A 22,291-nucleotide genomic window follows, 5' to 3' on the forward strand; every position below is an offset into this window, starting at 1 on the left:
ACAAATGGATGTTAACATTAATAACTACTGGAAAGCTGTGGCAGTTTGCCACATTTAAACTGTATTAAATTCCAAATAAAAACCCCTCAGGTCTACCATGCTTTGCAATATCCAGGCTTAAATCTAAACCTAAAACCTGAAGAAAACCTAAAGAAATCTAAAGCATGCACATGGACATCATACCTACTTCAAAAGTTTTAAAACAATGTCCCTGAAAAGGTAGTTATGTTCCTCATTTGTGTTTCCTAAAATTGACTACATTTAAAACAAGAACATCTCCAACAGCAGGCCATTTTTTTATTGCTTTCCTGAAGAAACAAGACTTATATGTGATAAAATTATGTGTGACTTTTTTTTTTTCTTTGCACACATACACCATGTAAATTCTGGATCTACCAGTCAACTTCTATTCCTCCTTAAGATTTGTTTGAAATCTCAGAAGGTAAAGTTCCTGGAAGGATAGAATTTCCAAGTGGCAAGCTGGAGATGAGCAGTATCCCCAGTAAAGAGAAGGCAGAAAAAACTTAAGTCACAAACCATTTCATTTGGCTAAAGCTGACTACCTGATCAGCAGACACTTACTTGAGAGTGCAACCGTGCCACCAGACAAGCTCTGGCAACTTCTCTGTCTCACCCAGTGACAGTGTCGGATGGGGAGCTAAAAGAGAGGCTAGTGAGGTTAGTGTGACTGGTCCCCTAGCCAACCTCTCTCTATTGCCTCTCTTCCCAATGACAGAAAACCACAGGACAAGTTTAATCGACTCCATTGAAGAAAAGCTTGCTTCACGTATGTTAAAGCTGCTTCTACTCCCTTACTCATTATTAAGAGGGTTAGGTGACCAAGCGCTGCCACACTCAGCCTTACAACTCTGATCTCCCATTATCTCATCTCATGCCATCAAATATGCTCACGCTCCTAACTCTCTTCACTTCCAAGTGCTTAATCTCATCTGCTGCCTCCTATTACAGCTAAACTGATAAGCAGCCTCCCGCAGTGCTGAGGGAAGAGCACAAGCCATCAACAAAAATAATGAAACTGATTTTTGTATCATTATTGTTGAACTAATAAATGAACTGGAAAAGCGTAACTGCTCCTCTATCTTTTATGATATTACTTAAAACTTTTAATGGTGGCTGTGCAAATACCTCTCTTTTTGCTCAATGACCAAATTAAAAAAAAAAAAAAATCACACTGAAGTGACCCAAAAAATTCTCAGAAACAGAAGTGATGATGAGAGTTTGTGCTTCTGAAATTGGACCTGAACTCAGGTACCCAAGCAACCATACTAGAAAGCTAAGCTCACGCTCTCCTCCAGTGGATGCACACACCGCAGGGGTAGGGGGGGAAGAGAGCACGAGCAGCAGTGAGAGAGCAAGACGGAGCATGAACAAACCAGAGAGTTAAAGAGAGGGGGGAAAGGCAAGACACTTCCAGTAAGCTTACTGCCTCTGCGTGAGGCTGGGATTCCCAACAGGTAAAAAACTCAGTGGAGCCGAAGGCTCCCAAGAAAAGGCAATTGAAAGCTTCAATGCACACCGCTCCAAATACGCCCACATAACATTTTTACATCCCTGCAAGACTGCTGACTTGTGGTCTTTTTTGATTATGGAATGTTTCTCAGAGATGATGCAATACAAATTTCCCTCAGGTAATTTAACCCAAGTCACTCCCTAGATGTTTGTTCCATTCAATTCACTTTTGGATATGCCCACTACCATCAATTTCCCTTAAGCAGGTTTACCAAATTAATTCCTTAATTCTTTTTTATTATAAGCACCAGCATTTTGTAAACATCAGGGAAGTCTGTTTTAAAGTTTCCTAAACAAACTATTTGACATTTACAAAACATTTTTGTTTCTTCCTTTCATCTGTCAAACAAATGTGAACCATCAAACAAATCACACCTAAATATGATCTCTTTCAGCTCTCTCCCATGGCACTGTTAAACAACTAAACTAGGCATCTAGTCCTAATCCAAACTGTCACTGTTACAGGCTTTTCAAATGCAAGTATTTCCTTTAAGTTCCTTAATTGGACTTAAAGAGATTATTGGAACATGGGAACACTGGTAGACTTTGCTGGTAAAAGAAACCATGCTGCAGTGCATGACTACTGGCAGGGACCAGTCTCTGTCCTAGGCTGACATGACCAGCACAGGGTCTGCATTACACAGGTTACGAGCTTTGAGGAAAGACTCTTAGTGTGGAAGAACTCCACAGTTCAGATCAACTCTTCAGATGTAAGGTTGCTCTAATTTGGGAATGGAATTTGTAGGACAAGCATTCATGCTTATTTTCTAATTTATAAATCAAATTTGCTTGCTTACTTAAAAAAAAAATCTTCTAATTTCAGCTCTGAAATAAACAGCCTGATAGGAAGAAAAAAAAATAATCTAATTTGTTGCTGTTCCCTAATCATAAATAATTAAATTCTGCAGGCTACACCTATGTTGCTTGCAGCCAGTACCTTATTTGAAAATTGTGCTTTTAATTGTGCATTTAGACAGTCACACATTTCTCAGGACACACTTTAACCTGTATGAACTTTTTAACAGGTACTATTTTGCTGTCCTGGGTTCATAAAGTTTTGGGTGGGAGAGGAGAAAGAATTGACCTTTTTTTCCTCCCCCTGTTATATTGCAAAATTTGTAACATTCTCTTCTTTTTCCAAGATCCTTTTGGAGACTCTTGCTCCCTTCTTCCTGATGATGGAAGACTATGGAACAAAGTGGTCATTATCCATTTTATACAGTAACACTCTCAAATTCTTTATCATTAGGGCAATACTGATTTCCCTCTTGGCTTGAAAGAATGCTCAACCACAAAAGAAACTAAAAAAAAAAAAAGGAAAGGAAAGAAAAAGAAAAATCCTATGGCACAAGCTTCAGTCTCTATCTGGTGGCCAGACAGCAACACTGCAACCTCGGATCTTCCTAAAGATAGAACACAAATCAAAAGATATGCTTGTATTTCAAGACCGAGAGACAAGAAACTACTTTCATTACAATTATATGTCAGTAAATGCCCATCACATTCTGACTGGTCCACACTTATACCTCAATGGAAACAGTACAGCTACCTGGGATGGTCCCATGATGAAAATCATCATTACAAGTAAGGAACTGAAATTTGATTTTCTTACCTATTAACCAAACACACATGACAATGCTGAGAAGCAACCTGTAACTAGTCTAAACAAAGAAGAATCAAATAAACACAAAAAAAGGCAACCAAGAGCCCCACTTACGCATACTCAACACATCTGAGACAAACCATGTTTTAAGGAAACTATGGTTTTCAACTCATGTATGTTAACTAGCATAATCTTTGAGGTTTAATGAATGAAGGAGCAGACAACATATTTCTCTCTCTTTGATAACTAAAAAATAGATCGCACTGTTCCTTGCTAAATGCATTTTATTTTGATTACAGGAAATTCTGAGCAGATACATATATTCTGTTAATGGAATGCTTTAATTCAGATTTTTTTAAAAAACAAAGATCCATGACCATCCACATTCACTAAAAAAGAAAAGAAAAAAAAAAAAAAGAGAGAGATTCTGCTTTCATATAGCACACTCCATTTTACGAACAAAATAAATAATGAAGATTTTACAAGGGTAACTTTTAGCAAGAACTCCAATTGTAATGACCTATTTAATAGACTGCCATTATTAAAGAAGTGAATGAACCAGTCTCATCTCCTACACCACTTGCTATTCAAAACCCTTCTCGCATCACAATAATATAGGATAGGAAGTCAATGCTAATCCCATATTGTGGTGGGCAGCCACATAATAGATGGTGTCTCCAGAGAGTCAACAAAACAGATGTTTAATTGCTATAATCACAAGCCACAGTAACACTTTCCCATAATATACAACAAACTTCAGACTTTTAGAAAAATGACCAAAGAGGAAAAAAGCGTATATGCCACATAACAAAACAAGAGAAATCCAAGACTATTCTTCAAACTGACTGTACTCAGGGCCAGAACTGAATGCAGGTAGGGACAGAATTCAGTCCAATTACTTTAATAATTGACTTGTGCTCTATGAGTATTTCCCTACTATTCGGGCTTCCTTCCTCAAATACATAAGGTTGCTGAATAAAAGTGATATTAAGAAACCGGTAAGTTTGAAGCTAAATAAGTAAGTAAAACCAGCAAGGAAAGAAGGGTCATCTGCCAAGATTTCATCCTGCCTGATTCAGCCCAACCATTTAGGAAAAAAAAAAAAAGCAGTAGAGAGCAGGAAGACTAAGTGAAAGGGAATGAAAAACCCCACTCTGAAATTCTTGTTGCTGGAGCATAAACACATGTTTCTAACAAACATCCAAGATAGTAAAAGCATTTCTCTCACTTTCCATCTGAAATGAATTGCATGCTCACACTCATGACAGAGTCTGGTGAAGTCTGACCATCGCTAATAATAATGTTGCTGATTAGGAAGCTGAATTAACTGAACTAAGGATTTGCTACTGCCTGCTAGAACACATTAACTTTGCAATGATCTAGATGTAATCAATAAAATCACTGGCCAACATCTGGTCAGTAAAACCTAGAATTTTGCAGGTGGTAAGTGATCTCAGATACATACAGAGAGAAAGATGTTTAGCGGTCAGCCTGACCTTTGAATTCCAGGTGCTTTGTGAAAGCTAAACTGTTGGAGTTTGTTACCAAGATCTGCCCAGGAATCTCAACTCAACTTCTTTATCAGTTAAATCAATTTTCTAATCTTTTGTACTTAACTGAAAAAAGTTTCAGGCAATCTCAGTATCCATAATGAAGATAAACATTAGCACAGCACAAAAGAAATGCTCGTTTGAAGTTGTGAAAACTTTTAAGCTCTTATCTTATATTCACATCAGGCTATGTTGAACTCTCAAGATGCAACCAGTTGAAACTGGACAAAGAAATATTACTGTTTGTTACTGCTAAAGGAGAAAGGTCTCACAGATCTCATCTTTTCTATTCACTCTAGGCCACACACTCTTACTGCTTTCCTGAAGCTGGCTCTGGCACTCATCAGAGAGGTAAGACCACACAGCCAAGAGCAGGACCCCATCCTGCCAGCAGGCCAGGCACTTGGTGAATCACAGGTTTAAAGTAAACCCTTACAATCCAGCAGTTTTCAGGAAACAAGAGCCTTTAAACTTAACTACTGAAGAAAAAAAATTAAAAAGGACAGAGCTGGAAGTTTTAACTGTAATTTAAAACCTCCTAAGTAAGTGAAAAACAAAGCAATCTGGCTGGTTTTGAAGTATCTTCCTATTATTTGTTCCTTGCCAATGATAAGATGAGTAGGTTTTGGTGACCATAGCCATAAAGCAGTAGGTGCAAGAGAAAATTATATAAATAATATTTTAAGGGTAACGTATAATATAAATACACATAACTTTAATATAAATTGTCATTACTGTTTCCTAACCTTTAATCTGCAACTGTGAATGATTCATAAAATACCAGAATATGGTCTGCAAGCCATTACAAATCAAAAAACAAGCAGGACAAAGCAGGAATAAAAACAATAAATTAACATTCAAGGCCTCGCTTCCCCATTATTTGGTTATGAATGAAAATCATTACAGGAACTTGAACAAGACAATACTCCTCCAAAAAAGGAGTCAGTCCTCGGTAAAAAGAAAGACACAAAAATAACCTGAAAAAACCCTAATAAGGCAGATCATCTTTGCTATTTATCAAAATGACATCGTTTACAGAAAATGCTGCTGTTCTACATGCTAAAACTTAACAGCTGCTCTTAGCAACTGACAAGCAGTACCCTTATGCATCTTGCTGCAGCCTGAAGAAATTTACTTTCTGAGAGGAACTATTTGCTGTCTATTATTTCCAAATAAAACTTCAGCATCCCAAAAGCTGACACTTCCTCCTGGGTTTTATTTTCAAGCAAGTCAATTTTGTCTGGATTTGGATGAAATACTCTGTTTACAAAGTTCAGCAAATGTAGCAATCAAGAAAGTAACTTTTTTAACGTTTGTACTCTCGATTCCTTCAGTGGAAGATTCACTCAAAGATATGCTAAGCTGCTCCGCAAGTTATTTAAGAGAAGCGAGCTTATTCAAACGACGGAGCATTTCGGAGAGGAGAGGGCAGACCTTCCTCGCAAGAGGCCATTCGCCATGCAGTAAGGCAGGCAATGCAGTGCGGCACTCTGGCCAGCAGATGGTGGCTGGAGCTCGGGAAAGAATTTTGCCGGGCGTCCGGCACAACCATCGCCGACCCTGGGAGAGTCCCGCTTCACCGACCCATCTGGCTACTGAGTCAACGAGGTAGCGGAGCACTCTCAGAAGCAGCGGGGCTGGCAAATCGCTATTAATCAACTGTTGGACGCCTGCACCCAGACGGGCTACTTTTAGGCTGCGGAAACCGGTAGCACCAAAGGTGACCCAATCGTCAGGCTGCTGATGGCTGCTGTGGCACTAGGAAATTCTGGGAAACTGAAGCTCAGAGACCTAACTTCTCACCTGTTTGACTGGATGTGAGACATTGGATTAAAAGGATCTACCCTTTAAGAATTACACCTCCTGTATCTGCCAAAAGTCACCTTTTTGTTCGTCCTATTTTTTATGGCTATATTAGATCAATCTATCAAACCTTCTACAACAGACATTCAGCCTATTCCTTTTGCTGCCCAAGTTAAAAACATGATCTTCTCAACCATATGTACTTGAAAACATAGAAGTATGTCACCTTACGTGACTGAAGAGAGTTTGCCATTACTGAAAGGTTAGTCTGGTGTCAGAAGCTTAACAACAGACAAGCACATAACAACAGAACTAGTGGTGGGATTCCAACAGAGGAATGAAACAACCACACAAGGACAGTTCAGAAAATGATCTCTCCCACGAGTTTTTCAGAATTGACATATACAGGACAGAACTGCTTTTAACAAGGACAGAGAGAAGTTGCAGCATATTCAAGGTGATACCTTGAATAAAAAGGATTCCTGTAGAAATGTCATAAAGAAAGAATCTCTAAGATGTATGCATCATTTAGACATGAAAACCTAGATCACATCTGGAGTGAAAGGCAAGATGGTAGTCCACAGCAATGGAGAAACATAAGACAGCACAAAGCCTTCAACAATAGAGGGTCATAGCTTTCATAAGAAGAAGAAAGAGTTGTTTTCATCAAGATAAACTAGAGCTGACAAAAGGGCTATTCAAAGAGAAAGAACAAGAACATTTTTTTGCACAGAAGCAAGGTCAAGAGCAGATGATGCGACTCACTAGCATAAAGAATACTAGCTGGATTTGGTTTTGCAGATTAACCAGAAATGCAGTGCAAAGGCAAAAAGCCATTGAGACTCCCCAACATGGGCTCATATAGAACCTCCATACCAACCTGGGACCTGGTGAGAACTCTTTATGGGACTTAATGGGAGAAGCACAAGAACTCGAAGGAGGAAAGAGTCACAAAAGGCAAGTAGTCAGAAGACTTCAAAAAGTTGCCCACCATCAAGGTCAAGGGTGCTGGAAGCAGCTCACAAAGGATAAAGGAGTAACAATTTTGAGCTGCTTAGGCAGAAGACTATAAAAACTTCAACAACACAATTACAGTAAAATAGGAAGACAGAAGCTACAATGCAGAAACAACAAGATGGAACTGGAAAAAGAAAAACATTGATTCTATAAAATAGTGTTAGTGGTGCAAAGACAGCTTGATTGCCATTATCAAGGTGGCCAGCTGATCGTTTCTTCATATGGGTAACTTCCAGGAGCCAACCACAGCTTTTTCCCTACATTTACATCTTCCTCTCAGTGGGCTGCGTTCTTTGGTCAACAATTCTTGGCTATTCTCCAAAAAGTATTCTTCAGCTTTCTATTATTCAGCTACCATTTTAAAGCCATTGTGACCACAAACAGCAACGAATGGCAATACATCCTAAAGTTCCTTGATTTTACTTTTTGGTTTAAAAACATGAAAAACTAAGCACTAATGTACACTAAAGCTCACAAATGTGATGCCAGATTGTAATGCTTAGATAAGTACCTTGAAAGGTTTAAGGAACACAGCAACGTTTCTTAATTGGCAGACTGATTCACTAACCTCATTGTGGAGGTTTTGGGGGACCTTTAACCTAAAAAAAGTCACATAAAATACCTGAGTAGATTTCTCAAGCTAAATACTATTATATATATGAGCAGATTTACTCTTCCTACTGAGTGGCTCTCATGGAAGTAAAAACATCCTTTGCCAGCTCCATTCACTTTGCCGTTCTTCATAGAGCCCTAGTCATTACAGATCTCCAAATCCTAGTATCAAACATCCTGGCACTTCAGTTTGATCATTCTCATCCTCCCTAATCCTTCCCTCTTTCTGCGAAAGTGCCTTCCTACAGAGCAATACCAACAGAGCATCTCTTGATGGTACTGTAGATTTTTCTACCAAAGCCATCTTGAACACAAGAACAGACCTGAATCTGGTAGCAGCAAAAGACTTCACTCTCCATCCTCTTTAAGTGGAACATGCTTCATCAGCCTGCACCAATTTTGAAGCTCTGACTTACAGACTTCTGGATTTTAAGCTTTGAAACCTATCTGTGTTCACGTCTCCACAGCTGGGCTGTGCCATTTTTAAGAAAGCAACAGAATTCCCTCTTAAACAGGGCAGTACTAGCTCTTGGGGCTAGCAACCTTGCACTATTAGTTAGGAAGCTACTTCAGCAGTTCTAGCAACTCAAAAGCAGTATGGAAGAAACACTGATCTTGAAAGCTCAAAAGCATCCATAATCATCATAATCCCTGTGTTCATTTCACCTCCTTGCAATAGTAAGTAGTAAATTAGCAGTAGCAAAACCCCAATGATAGCATAGCTTTAGATTTTGCTTTTCTTTTTTAAAAAAGTGTCTTCCTTAATAAAATGTGTCTGTTGTGCAAACCTCTCTATTCCAAATACACTAACCAGTGACTCTGCATTAAAACACTGTCCAAGAGAACAAGTAATAAAGCAATCGCATTCTAACATCAAACAGCCCTAAAAAAAAAAGCTACTATTAAACTCTCTTTCCAACTCTCCACTTGGACAATCTTTCTCCCCTCTCACTGCAAAAATGTTAGAAGTAGAATAATCACAATAAATATGTACCAGATGTTTAAAAACAACTTCCAGAAACTTACTCGTCCACCCATCCTTGAACAGTCAGGAGTTAATTAGTTCAAAAAAACCCCCCAAAAACCCACAGAAAAACCCAAATCAAAACAAACAAACAAAAACCCCAACAAACCACAAAAGCATATGCCCTGATCCTGTAATTTATGGGTGTATAATATACTTAGAGAAAGAATTATTGTATCTAAAATGACTTTTTTGTTATCACTTACCTGGTTTGTTAATGTTAAAGGTTGCTGAATCTGGTCAGCATATGATAAGGCAGAAACCTGTTGGTCATTTATGTTCTGCTGCCGACGATCACTGTACTGCTGATGCGAATGGGACATCTGTCCAGCCATCTGAAGGCCAGCAGCATGGAATGAAAACGATGGTGCAAGCCGAACAGATGAAGGTTTGCATGCTGAAGTCTCTCCTCCTGCAAAGACAACAGGAGTTTTTAAGGCAGTTAATGGCTTGAAAATATTCACCTCAGCCTCCATCTCCTTACAGAGCTTATAAACACTAATAGTTTCACCGTTTTAACATACACAAGAGTTTTCATACACAATGAAACCAGAAATCATCCTCACGTAAAGATTACCTAGCTGAACTGCTTCTTCCCATTTCATTGTGACAAATTATTCATTAATTGTTTATTCCTATTTACACTTAACATTCCTTTTCTAACATCTTCACCTATTTGTCATAACTCAATCTGAATTTGACAGGGTTTATTTTCAAAGATATGAATTTTGTGTACGGATTCCATGAAAGCCAGAAAAACACACAATTTCCGCCCTTCAAGGTTCCTCACAGCAACTTTCTGGACAGACTGTACCAAAACAAAAGAAAAGCTAGTGCCCAGCCTCAGCAGCTCATCTTCCCTGGCCTCAATGTTTATGCCTTCCTACAAACTGCTTAGCTCACTAGCCTACATTTTTAACTTCCACCCTTCTTCCAAAGCACAATGTACTTCAACTCAGCTTCCTGACTCCTACAGCTGAGTTTCATCAAGCTGTAGGTAGCAAGCACTGTAACCTGAATTAGTTCCTTTTTGGGAAGGTGAAATCAGACTGCAAGAAGCAACTGCAAAGCAACCGCAAAGCAAGAGACAAACAGAACACTTGGTGTCAAGTTGCAGGAGAATGGCAAACAGTATGGCCAAAGTACTAGACTCCGTAACATCCTGAAAAATGCCAAATTCCACAAATTCCCTCTAACTGGGACAGATCCTCTACCTCTCAACTCTTGTTTCAGACAAATGTCAGATGGTATTTAATTGGTGCATAGTCCACTTGTACCTTCACTGTGCTCTAACAGTGGAGGACAGATTAAAGTACCATTTGGTTTTCTTTGTTTGCTAATGAAAGTTTAGCATGTTCCACATTTAACACCCATCCTTTTGCATTTTGCTGACTATGCCAGAGGGGGGAAATTCTCTAAATGGTTGCCATATTGGCACAACATAAGAGACAGAGCAGGATGGCACAAGTAGCCAGGCACACTGAAGCCAACATTGCCACAGAAGGAGTAAGTGTGGAATCGGAAGCTGAAATCTGGAAGCAAAATCATTGGTAAAGATTAAATTTAGAAGCAAGATGTGAAATAATTAAGCACCCAACCCAGTAAGGGAAATCTCCATTTCCTTTACAATAAAAACCTTGCAAGAAAATCTAATCAGTAGAAAACAGTAGATGAACACCACCCATCAATTTAACTTTCTTAAGAATAACTGTCTGCTCAATTTGCCATCTATTCTAAGTTAAGAAAAAATAAAATATTGAAAATGATACTGCATCACTGATTCAGCACCTAGCAGAGCAGTAGAAGAGCCGCACAGGATGAAATTCAACACCATTTTACATTAAGATCATTTTAGAAAAACAATTTTAAAAGTCAAAATAATTCAAACTATTCAAACTGTAAGAAAGCCTATATATAGTATAATCACTAGTACTTTAAAAGGGGTGAAGTAAAATTGTACAGTGAAATACTCACTGACAGATCACTGGTATTTTTCTCCAGTGTTAACAATTCAGTACTACTAAAAGACTAACAGAATAAACTGCTCCAGAAAATGAACTGGTTGTCCACAAGCACCCACATATTTTCACTATGTTTCATTAGATCTTCAAACATTTTACTTAAAAAAAAAAAAAAACAACAAAAACAAACAAAAAAAAACACACAAAAAAAACCCCAAACAAAACCAAACAAACAAAAACCCAAAACACTCAAACCTTCATGAAATAACTAATATCCTTTTTTCGTGTGCATTCTGGTGCCTCTAGTAACGTGATAAAGTATCAGGATGACCTTACAAATGGAAATAAAATAAAGAAATTCCTGACCTAAAATCATTATAAGCTAAGTCAACTTAACATTGCACAGAAAATTACTCTAACTCTTCTGTAAAATGTCCATTAAAAACTGCTTTGTGATTGTTAACACAAATACAGTGTAAGCTAGTAAGCTCTGAAATTGTCCTCCAGCATTTAAAGATACAGTGAAAATTTGTGCTAAATATCCGAGTGTAAACATTTTAAAATACTTGCATCTTTTTCTGTTTTCAAGTAACATCTCATGTTCACCTATGAATTGGGCAACAGATGGTTGCCTTCTTTTTTAAATTTAAAATGATGTATTATGAACTTCACAAGTTCACATTTAAATACAGGGGAAAGATTATAATGCATCAGCTGATCTCTCTGAAAGATATCATGGTTCCTTTATATATTAATACATCTATCACTTAGATCATGTAAACACTGGATATAATTTTTTTTCCTCACTACTGTATTTTCTTAATATCTAAACTGCATTTTTACTAGAGAATCATAGTTAATCTTCCATCTATACAGCTTGGTAAATTTAGTGGACGTTTACTTTTCAAGATACACTGAACGCTCTTGTAAGAATGGGTGAGCACATGTAAGACATTATTTGGTGTGTCTACTTTCTGCTCTTTTAATTTCTGCTGATTTTCTGCTTAACCTGGGGAACCCCTTAGCAACATCATGGTGACTGAGTTAAAAGTGAAAACAATATTTAAATCAGATAGTCAAAAAATACCATTAATTCTAATTTGTAGAGCCAAATACTTTAAAAGTTTTATTTCTTGTATTTTTTTTTACCCCAGGCCAGTTTCCCAATAGCATACTAAATATCTAGCAAGTTAGGTAAATTAATAAAAACAAATTTTATTTAAAAAAAATTCTGCACTTGCACATCTACCTAAAAAAGCAGAAAGCTCGCATATATACGCACAAAAACCCCAGTAGCATGGAGTTCTCATTTACAACTTGACTTCATAGTATCTTCTGACACTCAAAAGATCACAACAAATCTGAGGATAAACTGAAGAATGCACTACACACACTTTAAAAAAAAAAAAAAAGGAAGAAAGGAAGTAGAAAAGGATTAGAAGTATAATTAACCCACAAAAGAACAGTGGTTAATACCAGTGTTTCAGTTCAGCTTTGAACTTTCCACACTTGCACACCCTTTCTCTCCTGAGTCCACTAGCAGGACAACAAGGCTGTAGCTTTCCTGGTTTTCCAAACTGACAATGGTCAGCTGGACCAACTCAGTTAATTCAACAGCAATGCCCCAGAAAACAGAGCTTCATGATATATAACAAGGCAACTGGACTACAGAATCACAAAGAAAACTCCTCTAAGAACCACAGTTTGACACCTAACTTATTTTATTAATTCAATTTAAAATTTTTGGGAGATTCAATGTTTGTGATTAACAAGCAGTTACCTGTTTGCTTGGAGGGAAGTCATACACAGCCTAAATGTCAACACACATGAATCAAAACTGCATCCAACAAGAAACTTTTTATAAACCACTGTTCTTTGGTAGAAATGTAAACCAGTTTCACAGAGCAGCACTGAATCTCAGAAAAAGGGACATTATTAAACACAAGAGCCAGACTAGAGTCTCATGATGTAAAGTCTGTTACAAGTAGATGGATGGAAATTGGCTAGCTCATACAGCATGTTCTTACACCAAACAGAAAAGCATTTTAATAGTCTCTGTGAAGATGGTGGTATCAACCCTTAACCATGTTAGCAATGAGCGGGAACTACCTGGGTCAAAAGTTTAAGAACTGTAACTACAAGGCTCTGAAAGATCAGTAGCCAAGTAATTTCATCTTACTGTCACTGAAATGGAGACACAGGAGTTCAGAGACATCTGTTGCTGAAAGCAGTCTTAGCTATCAACAAAAACAAGTAGTGTTCAGGATACGGTCCGTGATGAAATACCTGCCCTTGCCACATTTCAGACTTTGTTCCATGATATGTGCAATCCTACCCTGGTACATCTAATCCCAAGAGAACACTCATAACTTACTATTATGAGCCAAGAAACACCTAATGACACGTTACACAGAAATGAGGGGAGAAAGAAGAATTGGCTAGAATAGCAATCTTGACCTCCTTTAGTTTTAGGCCGAGGAGTCAGTCAGCTATAGAAATAAGAACATTTGTGTACATCCATTAATTGAGGTTCACAGAACCCCTGGTGGCTGAAGTTCATTTTGAAAGCTCTAGACATTCAAAAAATAAGTGATCTACTGACCACCATGGGAGTACTAAAATCCACAGGAGCTCGTTACCATGCCACATCCGTAACTTCTACAGAACAGAAAAAAAAAAAAAAATCTAAGGAACAAGGTTTAGTTAATCATCAATCTTTCTTTCTAACCACTGTAAGTTCAAAGGATTACATGTTGTGAAGCACCTTGGGAAGGAAACAAAGTGACAGAAAACAAAAGTATGCCAAGATCTCTATGCATGAAGTACATTAAAGGAAGAGATCACAGATTGGGAGTGGGTAGAATTATCTTACAAATGGGCCTTACCTAATGTATTAGTTCGGGGAATGGCACAAAAACATACACCTTTGTGTATATTTGCAGTTTAAGTTGTTACAGGTTAAAACAAACATTTATTTGCCTGTGATAAGGCTAAATCAGAACTTGTCATGAAGAAGGTCCAGCTACAGAAGGTATCCCTTATTTCAGCCTTGAAAGTATATGTCCCTTTTATCCTACAGTCATGAATGTAACAGCTCTTTTGAAGTGAAGCTAGAATACTGTATTTCGTTAGTGACATTCCATACACCATAATAAGCAAAATATAAATGGTAACAATAGTAACTTCTTGACTTTTGTAAATTTACTGTCTCTGGAAAGTAACAAGTGCGGAAGAAGTGAGCATTAATAAAATGCTACACTACTGTATGAGCAAAGCACTGTTAACTATAACCAGAAGAAAATGTTTAAAAGGGGACCAATAGCATGAATATGATGATAGAGAAAACTTAAATTATAACCTCAAAAGAAGTTCATAACTCAGAACTATCTGAAAATACAGATACTGCAAAAATGGATCATCCTATCATATGGAAGAAGGTAGGGTTTACTTCTTTAAAGCATCATCTTAACACAGTGGAAGAGCGTAAGTTCATGAATTATTTCTTTATTTGGTGAGGATGGGAAATGCTTCCCTTATTCAAAATAGTTTGTTTTTTTTTTAAATTACTTCTCCAAGTATCAAAGAAATTAGTAACTCAAAGTAGAAAAATACTTGAGATGGTAGCTATTGAACAGTCTATAAATGAACTACAGTTGGTTTAATATTGGAAAATTTTTGGTATGATTTTGCATAGATAATTAGAAACTCAATGCAGTTTCAAACTTCAGTTTCCTACCTCATCCATTTTAGATTCTGTTATTCCCATTTTGACATCAGTCTACATAACTATTTAGTCATTAGCTCCTGCCAAAAAAAGTATCATAAGGTAACCAAATGGTGCAACGCATTGCTGGCCTCCTCCTTTCAGCGTAAAGCAAGGCACAAATATTCACCAATTGAATGTAAAGAGTTGCAGGTGACTGTGTGCCACCCCAAGAGTGGATAGTTGTTTCTGAAAAAAATCTGTGTATTGTGGTCATTTAAATTTAGTATCTAAGAATACAAGAATTTCAGCTGAAATTTTCCCTACAGCTGGGCCACTGTAAAGTCTCTTCTCTGGACAAGACTGATTGATGGAAACTGGAAACCAGGCTACAGCCTTTCCCACAGTCACTGACTGAGCACTGGCACAGCTTGCCCAGAGAAGCTGTGGATAGCACATCATGGGAGATACTCAAAACTCAACTGGTCACAGTACCAGGCAACTGGCTCTAGGTGGCCCTGCTTGAGCAGGGGGAGGTTGGACCAGGAGACCTCCAGAGGTCTCTTCCAGCTTCCAACATTCTGTGATCCTGCGCCACAAACGTCAGCACAAAGTAAGTGACAGGATTTCTCTCTTTGAATCAGGGAGTTGTTAGGTCAGTTCCTCTGTCATGTGGAACTGCATCTGAAAATCCCCATAGCACTTAGATAGTTATTTTGCACTTCTGCCACCCAACTCATTAAATATATACTCTGCTTCTTAGGGTATGCATGCGACACTCTCTGTCCCTCTGTCACAGTTCTACCAAAGTATTCTATTTAGGTATACCCATATTGAAGGATAAAAAAGGAGACAAACTCAGATATTAAAATCATTAGAACATTAAAAGAAGTGACATTTCCTTAATATTTCTTCACACCCACTTACTTCACACTTAAAAACTTAAAACCAAAAAGGACCGTTGTAACACTTCTGACCCTGTGAGTTATACAAGCTTGCCTTCAAGACTAACAAAAGCACCTTCCAGTGCAGCAGCTGATCTTGATTTCATGACACTGGGACATAAAGAGTTCTCTACTTGATAACATAATCTATGCAACAGCCTTAAAAATATTTCACTGCCTATTGACTGTTGTGCAAGGTGAAGTACGTATATGCAGTGAAAGTCACACCAGCATTCTACTTCATACTTTTAAAAGTTCAAATGTAGTCATTCCCCATGTTTGAGAACTCACCACTAACCTGCTATGTGGGTAGCTGATTTCTTTTAAAATTATAACAACTTCATAGTCCCTTCCATACCTAAGTCCTCTGCATCTGACTTCCAGGCAGTGATTACTACTTCTGCAGAATGCTTTGGCTGTTTCCTAATAATGTCACTGTCCCCATTTTCCCACCTCTTTGTTCAACTCAGCTCAAAGAAGAGGCAGAATTTCTTATCGGATCCATAAATTAAAGACCTGTAAAGTATGGTACAATAGCATTTAACTGGCAGAAATAATGCAGAACTAAACTGGAATCACTGGCAATATTCCTTGGGGGTTTATCCTGCAGTGTGGGGTCATCTCACTTTGAAGTATGAAACCTTCTCCTCTGCACAACTCATCTTCTTTCATTCTCTTTGCACTGCTAGAACTTTTCTTCCCTATAAAAATCATTGCTTTAACCTTAACTGTTTTGAGCTTCCTTTCACCTCCTCTCCCTCCTGCCCCATCCTCCCTTTCCCTATTCCATCGCTGCTATCTACTATTTGGGTCATTCAGCAACGTGCAGAGGTATTCCATCTCAGCGATATGTTTGCAGCTGAATGAGAACCTGCCAGAAAACACGACCAGAGAATAAAAGTGTGAACTGTATCATTCACCACAATGGATATTCTCATTTCAACACTCAGAGTTCAAGAGCTTGTGGGCCTATACCACATACCAAGTATGGTAGTTCCTGGTAGTGCACATGACTGGTTCAGACTTTGAATCTTTTTATTTCTGATCCCTGCTATGCCACCACAAATGTAGGCATCCACCTTCTTGGTTTTTTGTGGGGTTTTTTCCTGTATTCAAATTATTGAATGTGAAAACAACCAAATGCCTACTCAAAGAAAATCCTGTATTAGTTGAGGAACTGTACAGCCCTCTTCCTTCACATAAGATCCACCTTTTTTTGCAAAGTTAATAGTTCTGCAGAGTTCTGGTCAACCTTGTTTTTCAAAATCCATGCTTGGAAAAGTTCTCAGTACCAATAAGCATTATGATACCTCAGCTACTATGTTGACTGTACCTCTAAGAAACGAGTCTGGAAAAGTGAGAAGACTGATCTCTGCATTGCTTTAATATCCAACCACCTCTGCATTGTATTAGCACATCCTAAAACAGACAGTGAGCAATTAGCAATAGAGACAAACACTTGTATCTTGAGAACTCTCTGTTCAAATAAACCCACATTTAAGACAAGTTAGACCTACACGAGTTCTGCCTAAGCATAATAAATGTCAAACACCCGGCATTGTAGAGTTTAGAACAATCATCTTTTAAGCAATAAGCAAATGCCAACCTGAACTCTAAGTGAACTACTGCTCTACTGAAACACTGCTTTGCCTATTGTCCTCATGCACTGCATTTAAAACGACTGCATGAGAATGTGAAGGTACATGGACTTCACTCAGCTTGCTCTGGAATGAGGAAAGCTGTGAGAGAATCCAGGGAACAAAGGGAAATTACCTGCAGCAGCTACTGTAGAACAAACAACTCCGTTATAAATATCCCACACTAGTTCCTCCTCTGGAGGAACTATATTATTGTAGAGGAATTATATTATTAAGAATGGCTACTTCAGAAGCTAATCTACAATAACTATTCAGTCAACTTCCCTGTACAGAAATGCTAAACACTACTTTCTCTCAAGACAAAATTAAGCCCTAAACTTAGAAACAACCATACTCTTAAGTTCTGCTCACCAGGCCGATACACCCAGCCCACAGAATCCTCCTGCTTGTGCTCCTTCTTAGTGGAGTAAGCTGAGGAGAAGACGAAGTGCTTACGAGGTGACATAACATTACTTCTGGGTGCTATCTTTCCCAACAGTTTGCAGACCTTCGACATGACTTGTCTGTCATGTGTCTGGTCATATGGCTGAGATGGAGCAAGAAACCTGGAGCAAAGACAGGCCAAGAGTAGGCTTCATTAACTGTTCTGACAGTGTTGCACCTACCTTGGCTATCCTCTTCCCTGGATGAGCTGTAGCAGGAAGTGGACTTTGGACAGGATTTGCACGCATGTGCTTTATTGCTTTTGTGCAGTAAGGCCTGTATGCAGGGGACACTAGTTCCCTCTGCTGTAGAAATACAGTGGCCAAGACCTGTGATGGGGAGAGATTGTAGTATGTATCTCTCCCTAGCCACTTCAAAAATCTGGTACCAGAAAGACTAAATGCCACCACTCACTATAACCCAACCCCCCCCCCCCAACAAAAGAAGGAAAATTCTAAAACTCATGAGCAACTTATGATTTAATCCACTGGCAACACTATGTAAACCTATATTTCATTAACATATAAACATTACTTTGAGTACACTCTGGAGAATCTTAGAACTAAGAAAATTTTGTGAAAGTGAAACTACTTTTTTTACAAATGAAGGTCAAGATTGCCAAAATTCTGCTAAAACCTACAGGAAACGCAAGTACTCTAGCTTTCAAAACCAAAACCTTAAGCTCTACAAGAACTCTACTTTCACATTTCTATTATTGAGAAACAGGCTGCCTAAGAGCTCATCTGAAAAAAAATCTACAACCCCACAAGTGAACAGTGAGAACTGAACCTATGCACAGGCCTTCATAGACCAGAAGCCTCCACCTAGGTAGGTATACACCGGACTGAAAGAACATTAAAATTGAAGAGTACTGTGCACAAAAGTTAGGAAACACCAGAATACCTCCACAGTTTTAATTTAGTGCCTCCATGTAAATAAATTATGATACCATTTAGTTACATGAATACCCTATTTATTTTAAGGAACAGAATGGAAGTAGTGCTCACTGAATAGGTTGCCATACAATAGATCTTTTTATTTTCATTGTATTTAAAATAATATCCCTTGACACTCCTCAGACTGCGCTCCAAATAAAATTATTACTGTCTGCATATATATTCTATAGAGCAGGCATTGGTTTTGTACCCATGGAGTTCACAAACAACAATTTTCTTCTGCAATATTCTTACAAGAACGGATTTTATTCTATCCTGCAGAAAAACAGGGAGACACAGGTTAAACATAAGAGAGTACCATGATTTTAAATTTCTAATTTTGTACATATAGAATTTGAAAGACTTTGCAAAGACAAGGAACACACAGTAGTAGGCAAATCTCTGTTTTACAGAGGTCCACAGAGGAGCAGGAAGTTAGGTTTCAATAATTTGGGAAAAGTAAACCAAATAAATGAAAGAGGTCTGAAATGGATGTTCATTTCTGCTCACAAACAAAACCAAAGAAGAAGGGGTAATTTCATTCACGTTGGACCAAGTACTGAAAAGTAGCACAGTTCTTTCAAGCAACGGAGCACTAACATAGGAATTACTTATTTATCAAACCAAAGAGCCATTCAAAACAGTGTCCTGCCTCTGAAAGTAGCCAACAACAGTCATCTCGGAAGAGAACAGGGCAAGTGTATAGCAGTAGGTGCCAGGCCTATTCATCTAGTCTCCAGTCCAGGAATTACATGACGCATAGTCCATGTGAATAATGTGTATATATACATATGTATCATGCATTCTCTTCTTCCATAGACCTGCTGAACCACTTTTTGCATTTCATCTTTTAGCATCCAGATCGCATGGCAAAAGACTCCGCAGCTTACTCACAGGCTGCATTAAGCACCACCCCCTTTTGTTTGTTGTGAACTTGCAGTTTTCATCTGATGGCCTCTGCTGAATAGTAACAAAAATTAAGGCTGCCCTCCTGCAAAGAGGCAACGATACTGACATGAAGAAATTAATGAGAGGCTTCACATCAGCAACTTTGTTTATTCTACTGTTGGGGATTGGTTTGGGGTTTGTTTTTTTTTTAACCTCCCTCTTGACACACTGTCTTCATGTTATCCTCTAGGAGAGGACATTCTAGTATTTAGAGAAAAAGAAACATTCTCAATTGCGCAATTGTATACACGCCAACATACTTATTACTGAAGGTTTTATCTTTTCGTAATACACAATCACCTTCTTCAGAAGTTTTTCTACCACATTGTAACTCTGTCCAACTTTTCATCATAAACCTGTTACTTGAGAAACACTGGTACAATTCAAGTACTTTGGTTGATGATTCAGTCCAACATGGTATTTATATTATGCCAAATGAGTAAGTAAAACCGAATAGCTGAGCAATCAATACTTACTGAATATTTAATAAACCATATTTAAAGAAGAGAACTAACATTTGCTTTAAAACTGAAAAAAAAAAAATTAAAACACTCAAAAGAATAAAACACTCATTTTTCAGACGGAACCAATGCTGGTGAAAGTGTGCCTAGACTAGGGTTCTGATACTTCTTTTTTCTCTCCCCCTAAAAATTTATGTTTATTTTATGATTTTATGCGATTATGTCTAGGGTTATACAGTTTATAAGTTTTCTAATTTAGTGCCATTTAAAAAGAGGGAACAGAAAGACAGGGGAAAAATGGGAGATCTACTTTTCTTACGATCATGGTGAAAGTTCGTAACAGCTCTTAAAATAGAAACAAAGGATGAAGTGTGAATATTATTCCAAACAAAGGTTTAAAAACAACTACTTAATTCCAACTATGTAAGCATATTTAATCTAGGTGAAAGGCCCACACCTGTCCTTCAGCTCCCAGTGCAACCTGTGAAAAACACAAATGCAAATACAAAAACACTGTTTATAGAGAAAATTCTGTCAAATTCAGTAAGTGAAAAAAACATAAAGGAAAAAAATACGTTCTGTTTAAAAGTCATGGTAACTTCATAACACAGACAACAGAAACGTAGTGACATGAAGTTTAAATTGATGTGATTTTACGGAAGTTGTTCCATTAAACATGCTATAAAAGAATCTCAGCGCTTACTTTTCGGAAGGCTTCAAGCAAACTCCACTTCAAGTGCACACAAATTATATTTTACCTTAGCTTTTTAGCTTCTAAAATGCACCAGAAATCATAAAGTTTCCCTATTAAGAGGCAATGTTTCCTTTACTCAAGAGCAATTAAGATTTACCTCTGCTGCCAGTTTTCTGAAGGTTTACAAAACAGTCAAAAAATTAAAATTCCACCAAAGTAAAAATCAGATTTAATCATAGGCTGCTCTGTAACAGTAAGCTTTGGTCTTCATGGTGAGAGCGACTTGTAAACAGCTGCCGACTATTGCTCATCTGAACTAATGCGCTCCAATGTTTAGTTCAAAAACCAAAACTTGTTTAGTCCTAAAATATAAGCATTAAATCATGAGAATGCTGTCTGTTCTCTTGGTATTAAAGTACCAATTAATCAAGATTTTTTAAAATTAAAACAATATTTTGTGCACAGATGTTTTCAAAAAATACTTCGCGAAAAAACCCGTTGTCATAGAACCTCTTTTACCAAAATTTCAATTCCAACTGAACTCAAAGGAAACCAAATTTGCTGACACCAGGGTTATACCTGGTCAAAAATATGCCAGTGAAAGTAATTTCCACCATTACTAGTAAATGCTAGGTGGTATCAAACCCCAGACATATATTGGTACCTATGGTAAGGAGAAAGGGACAGGGGAAGAACACAGAACGCGTGTAGATGGATTTACTCAGTTAAATAATTCATTAACCCTACAGTCAGTTTTACTGACTTGGACCGACAGAATGTGGGTACTTATGCAAAGAAAGCCCACAATTTGGACAGCTAAGGAAGACACAGTGAGGGGCTGGGGAAGAGGAAGACTGAAAAAGGTAAATTAATCCGTGATTTAACTAACAGGAGAAAAAGTAGGTTTGGAAAGCAGGAAAAAAAAAGAAACAAACAGACACAGATCAAGCAACAAAAACGTTTTAAGATGAGATTTCCCAATATTCTTAGGCAGGAATGATAAAAAGGACAGAAGAAAATCCAGACTCGACTGTTACAGCTGAGGTGGGGTTTGCTTTTTGGTTTTGGTGGGTTTTGGTTTGGTGGGGGTTTTGGTGGGCTTGGGTTTTTTTTTGGGGGGGGGGGGGGAGACATGTGAATACACCATTTTTAAAAGGCAAGTGTATGTTCTAGAAATAGATTATTCTATATTCACACCAGCTACAGATATGTATCTCAGATACGAGGTTATTGCATTTTAGGAAGTACTGATATTAAAGCTGACTTTATTAACGTTCCACATAGCCATGCTTTCTGCATAAATCTGGTTACTTCCATACAAGCCACTTTAATAAAAAAAAAAAAGTGGAGAAAGAGCAAGAACAGCCCTCTTCCACCTATGCAGCACTCTTTCCTGGTTTCAAGCTACTCCAGTGAAGATTATTT

The 22,291-nt window shown here is 37.9% G+C and overlaps 1 protein-coding gene across 3 annotated transcripts in view; it reads right to left on the minus strand.

Moving 5' to 3' along the window:
- The window catches only part of DYRK1A (dual-specificity tyrosine-(Y)-phosphorylation regulated kinase 1A), an 85,528-nt gene that overhangs the window by 12,130 nt on the left and 51,107 nt on the right, over positions 1-22,291 (minus strand). For all 3 annotated transcript variants that reach the window (XM_010580331.1, XM_010580333.1, XM_010580332.1), the window contains exon 3: positions 9,346-9,551. In XM_010580331.1, the coding sequence (XP_010578633.1) occupies positions 9,346-9,551 (206 nt within the window). The remainder of the gene's footprint in view (positions 1-9,345; positions 9,552-22,291) is intronic.

This window comes from Haliaeetus leucocephalus, unplaced genomic scaffold (assembly GCF_000737465.1).
Source record: "Haliaeetus leucocephalus isolate CR32 unplaced genomic scaffold, Haliaeetus_leucocephalus-4.0 Scaffold702, whole genome shotgun sequence".
Taxonomy (NCBI): domain Eukaryota; kingdom Metazoa; phylum Chordata; class Aves; order Accipitriformes; family Accipitridae; genus Haliaeetus; species Haliaeetus leucocephalus.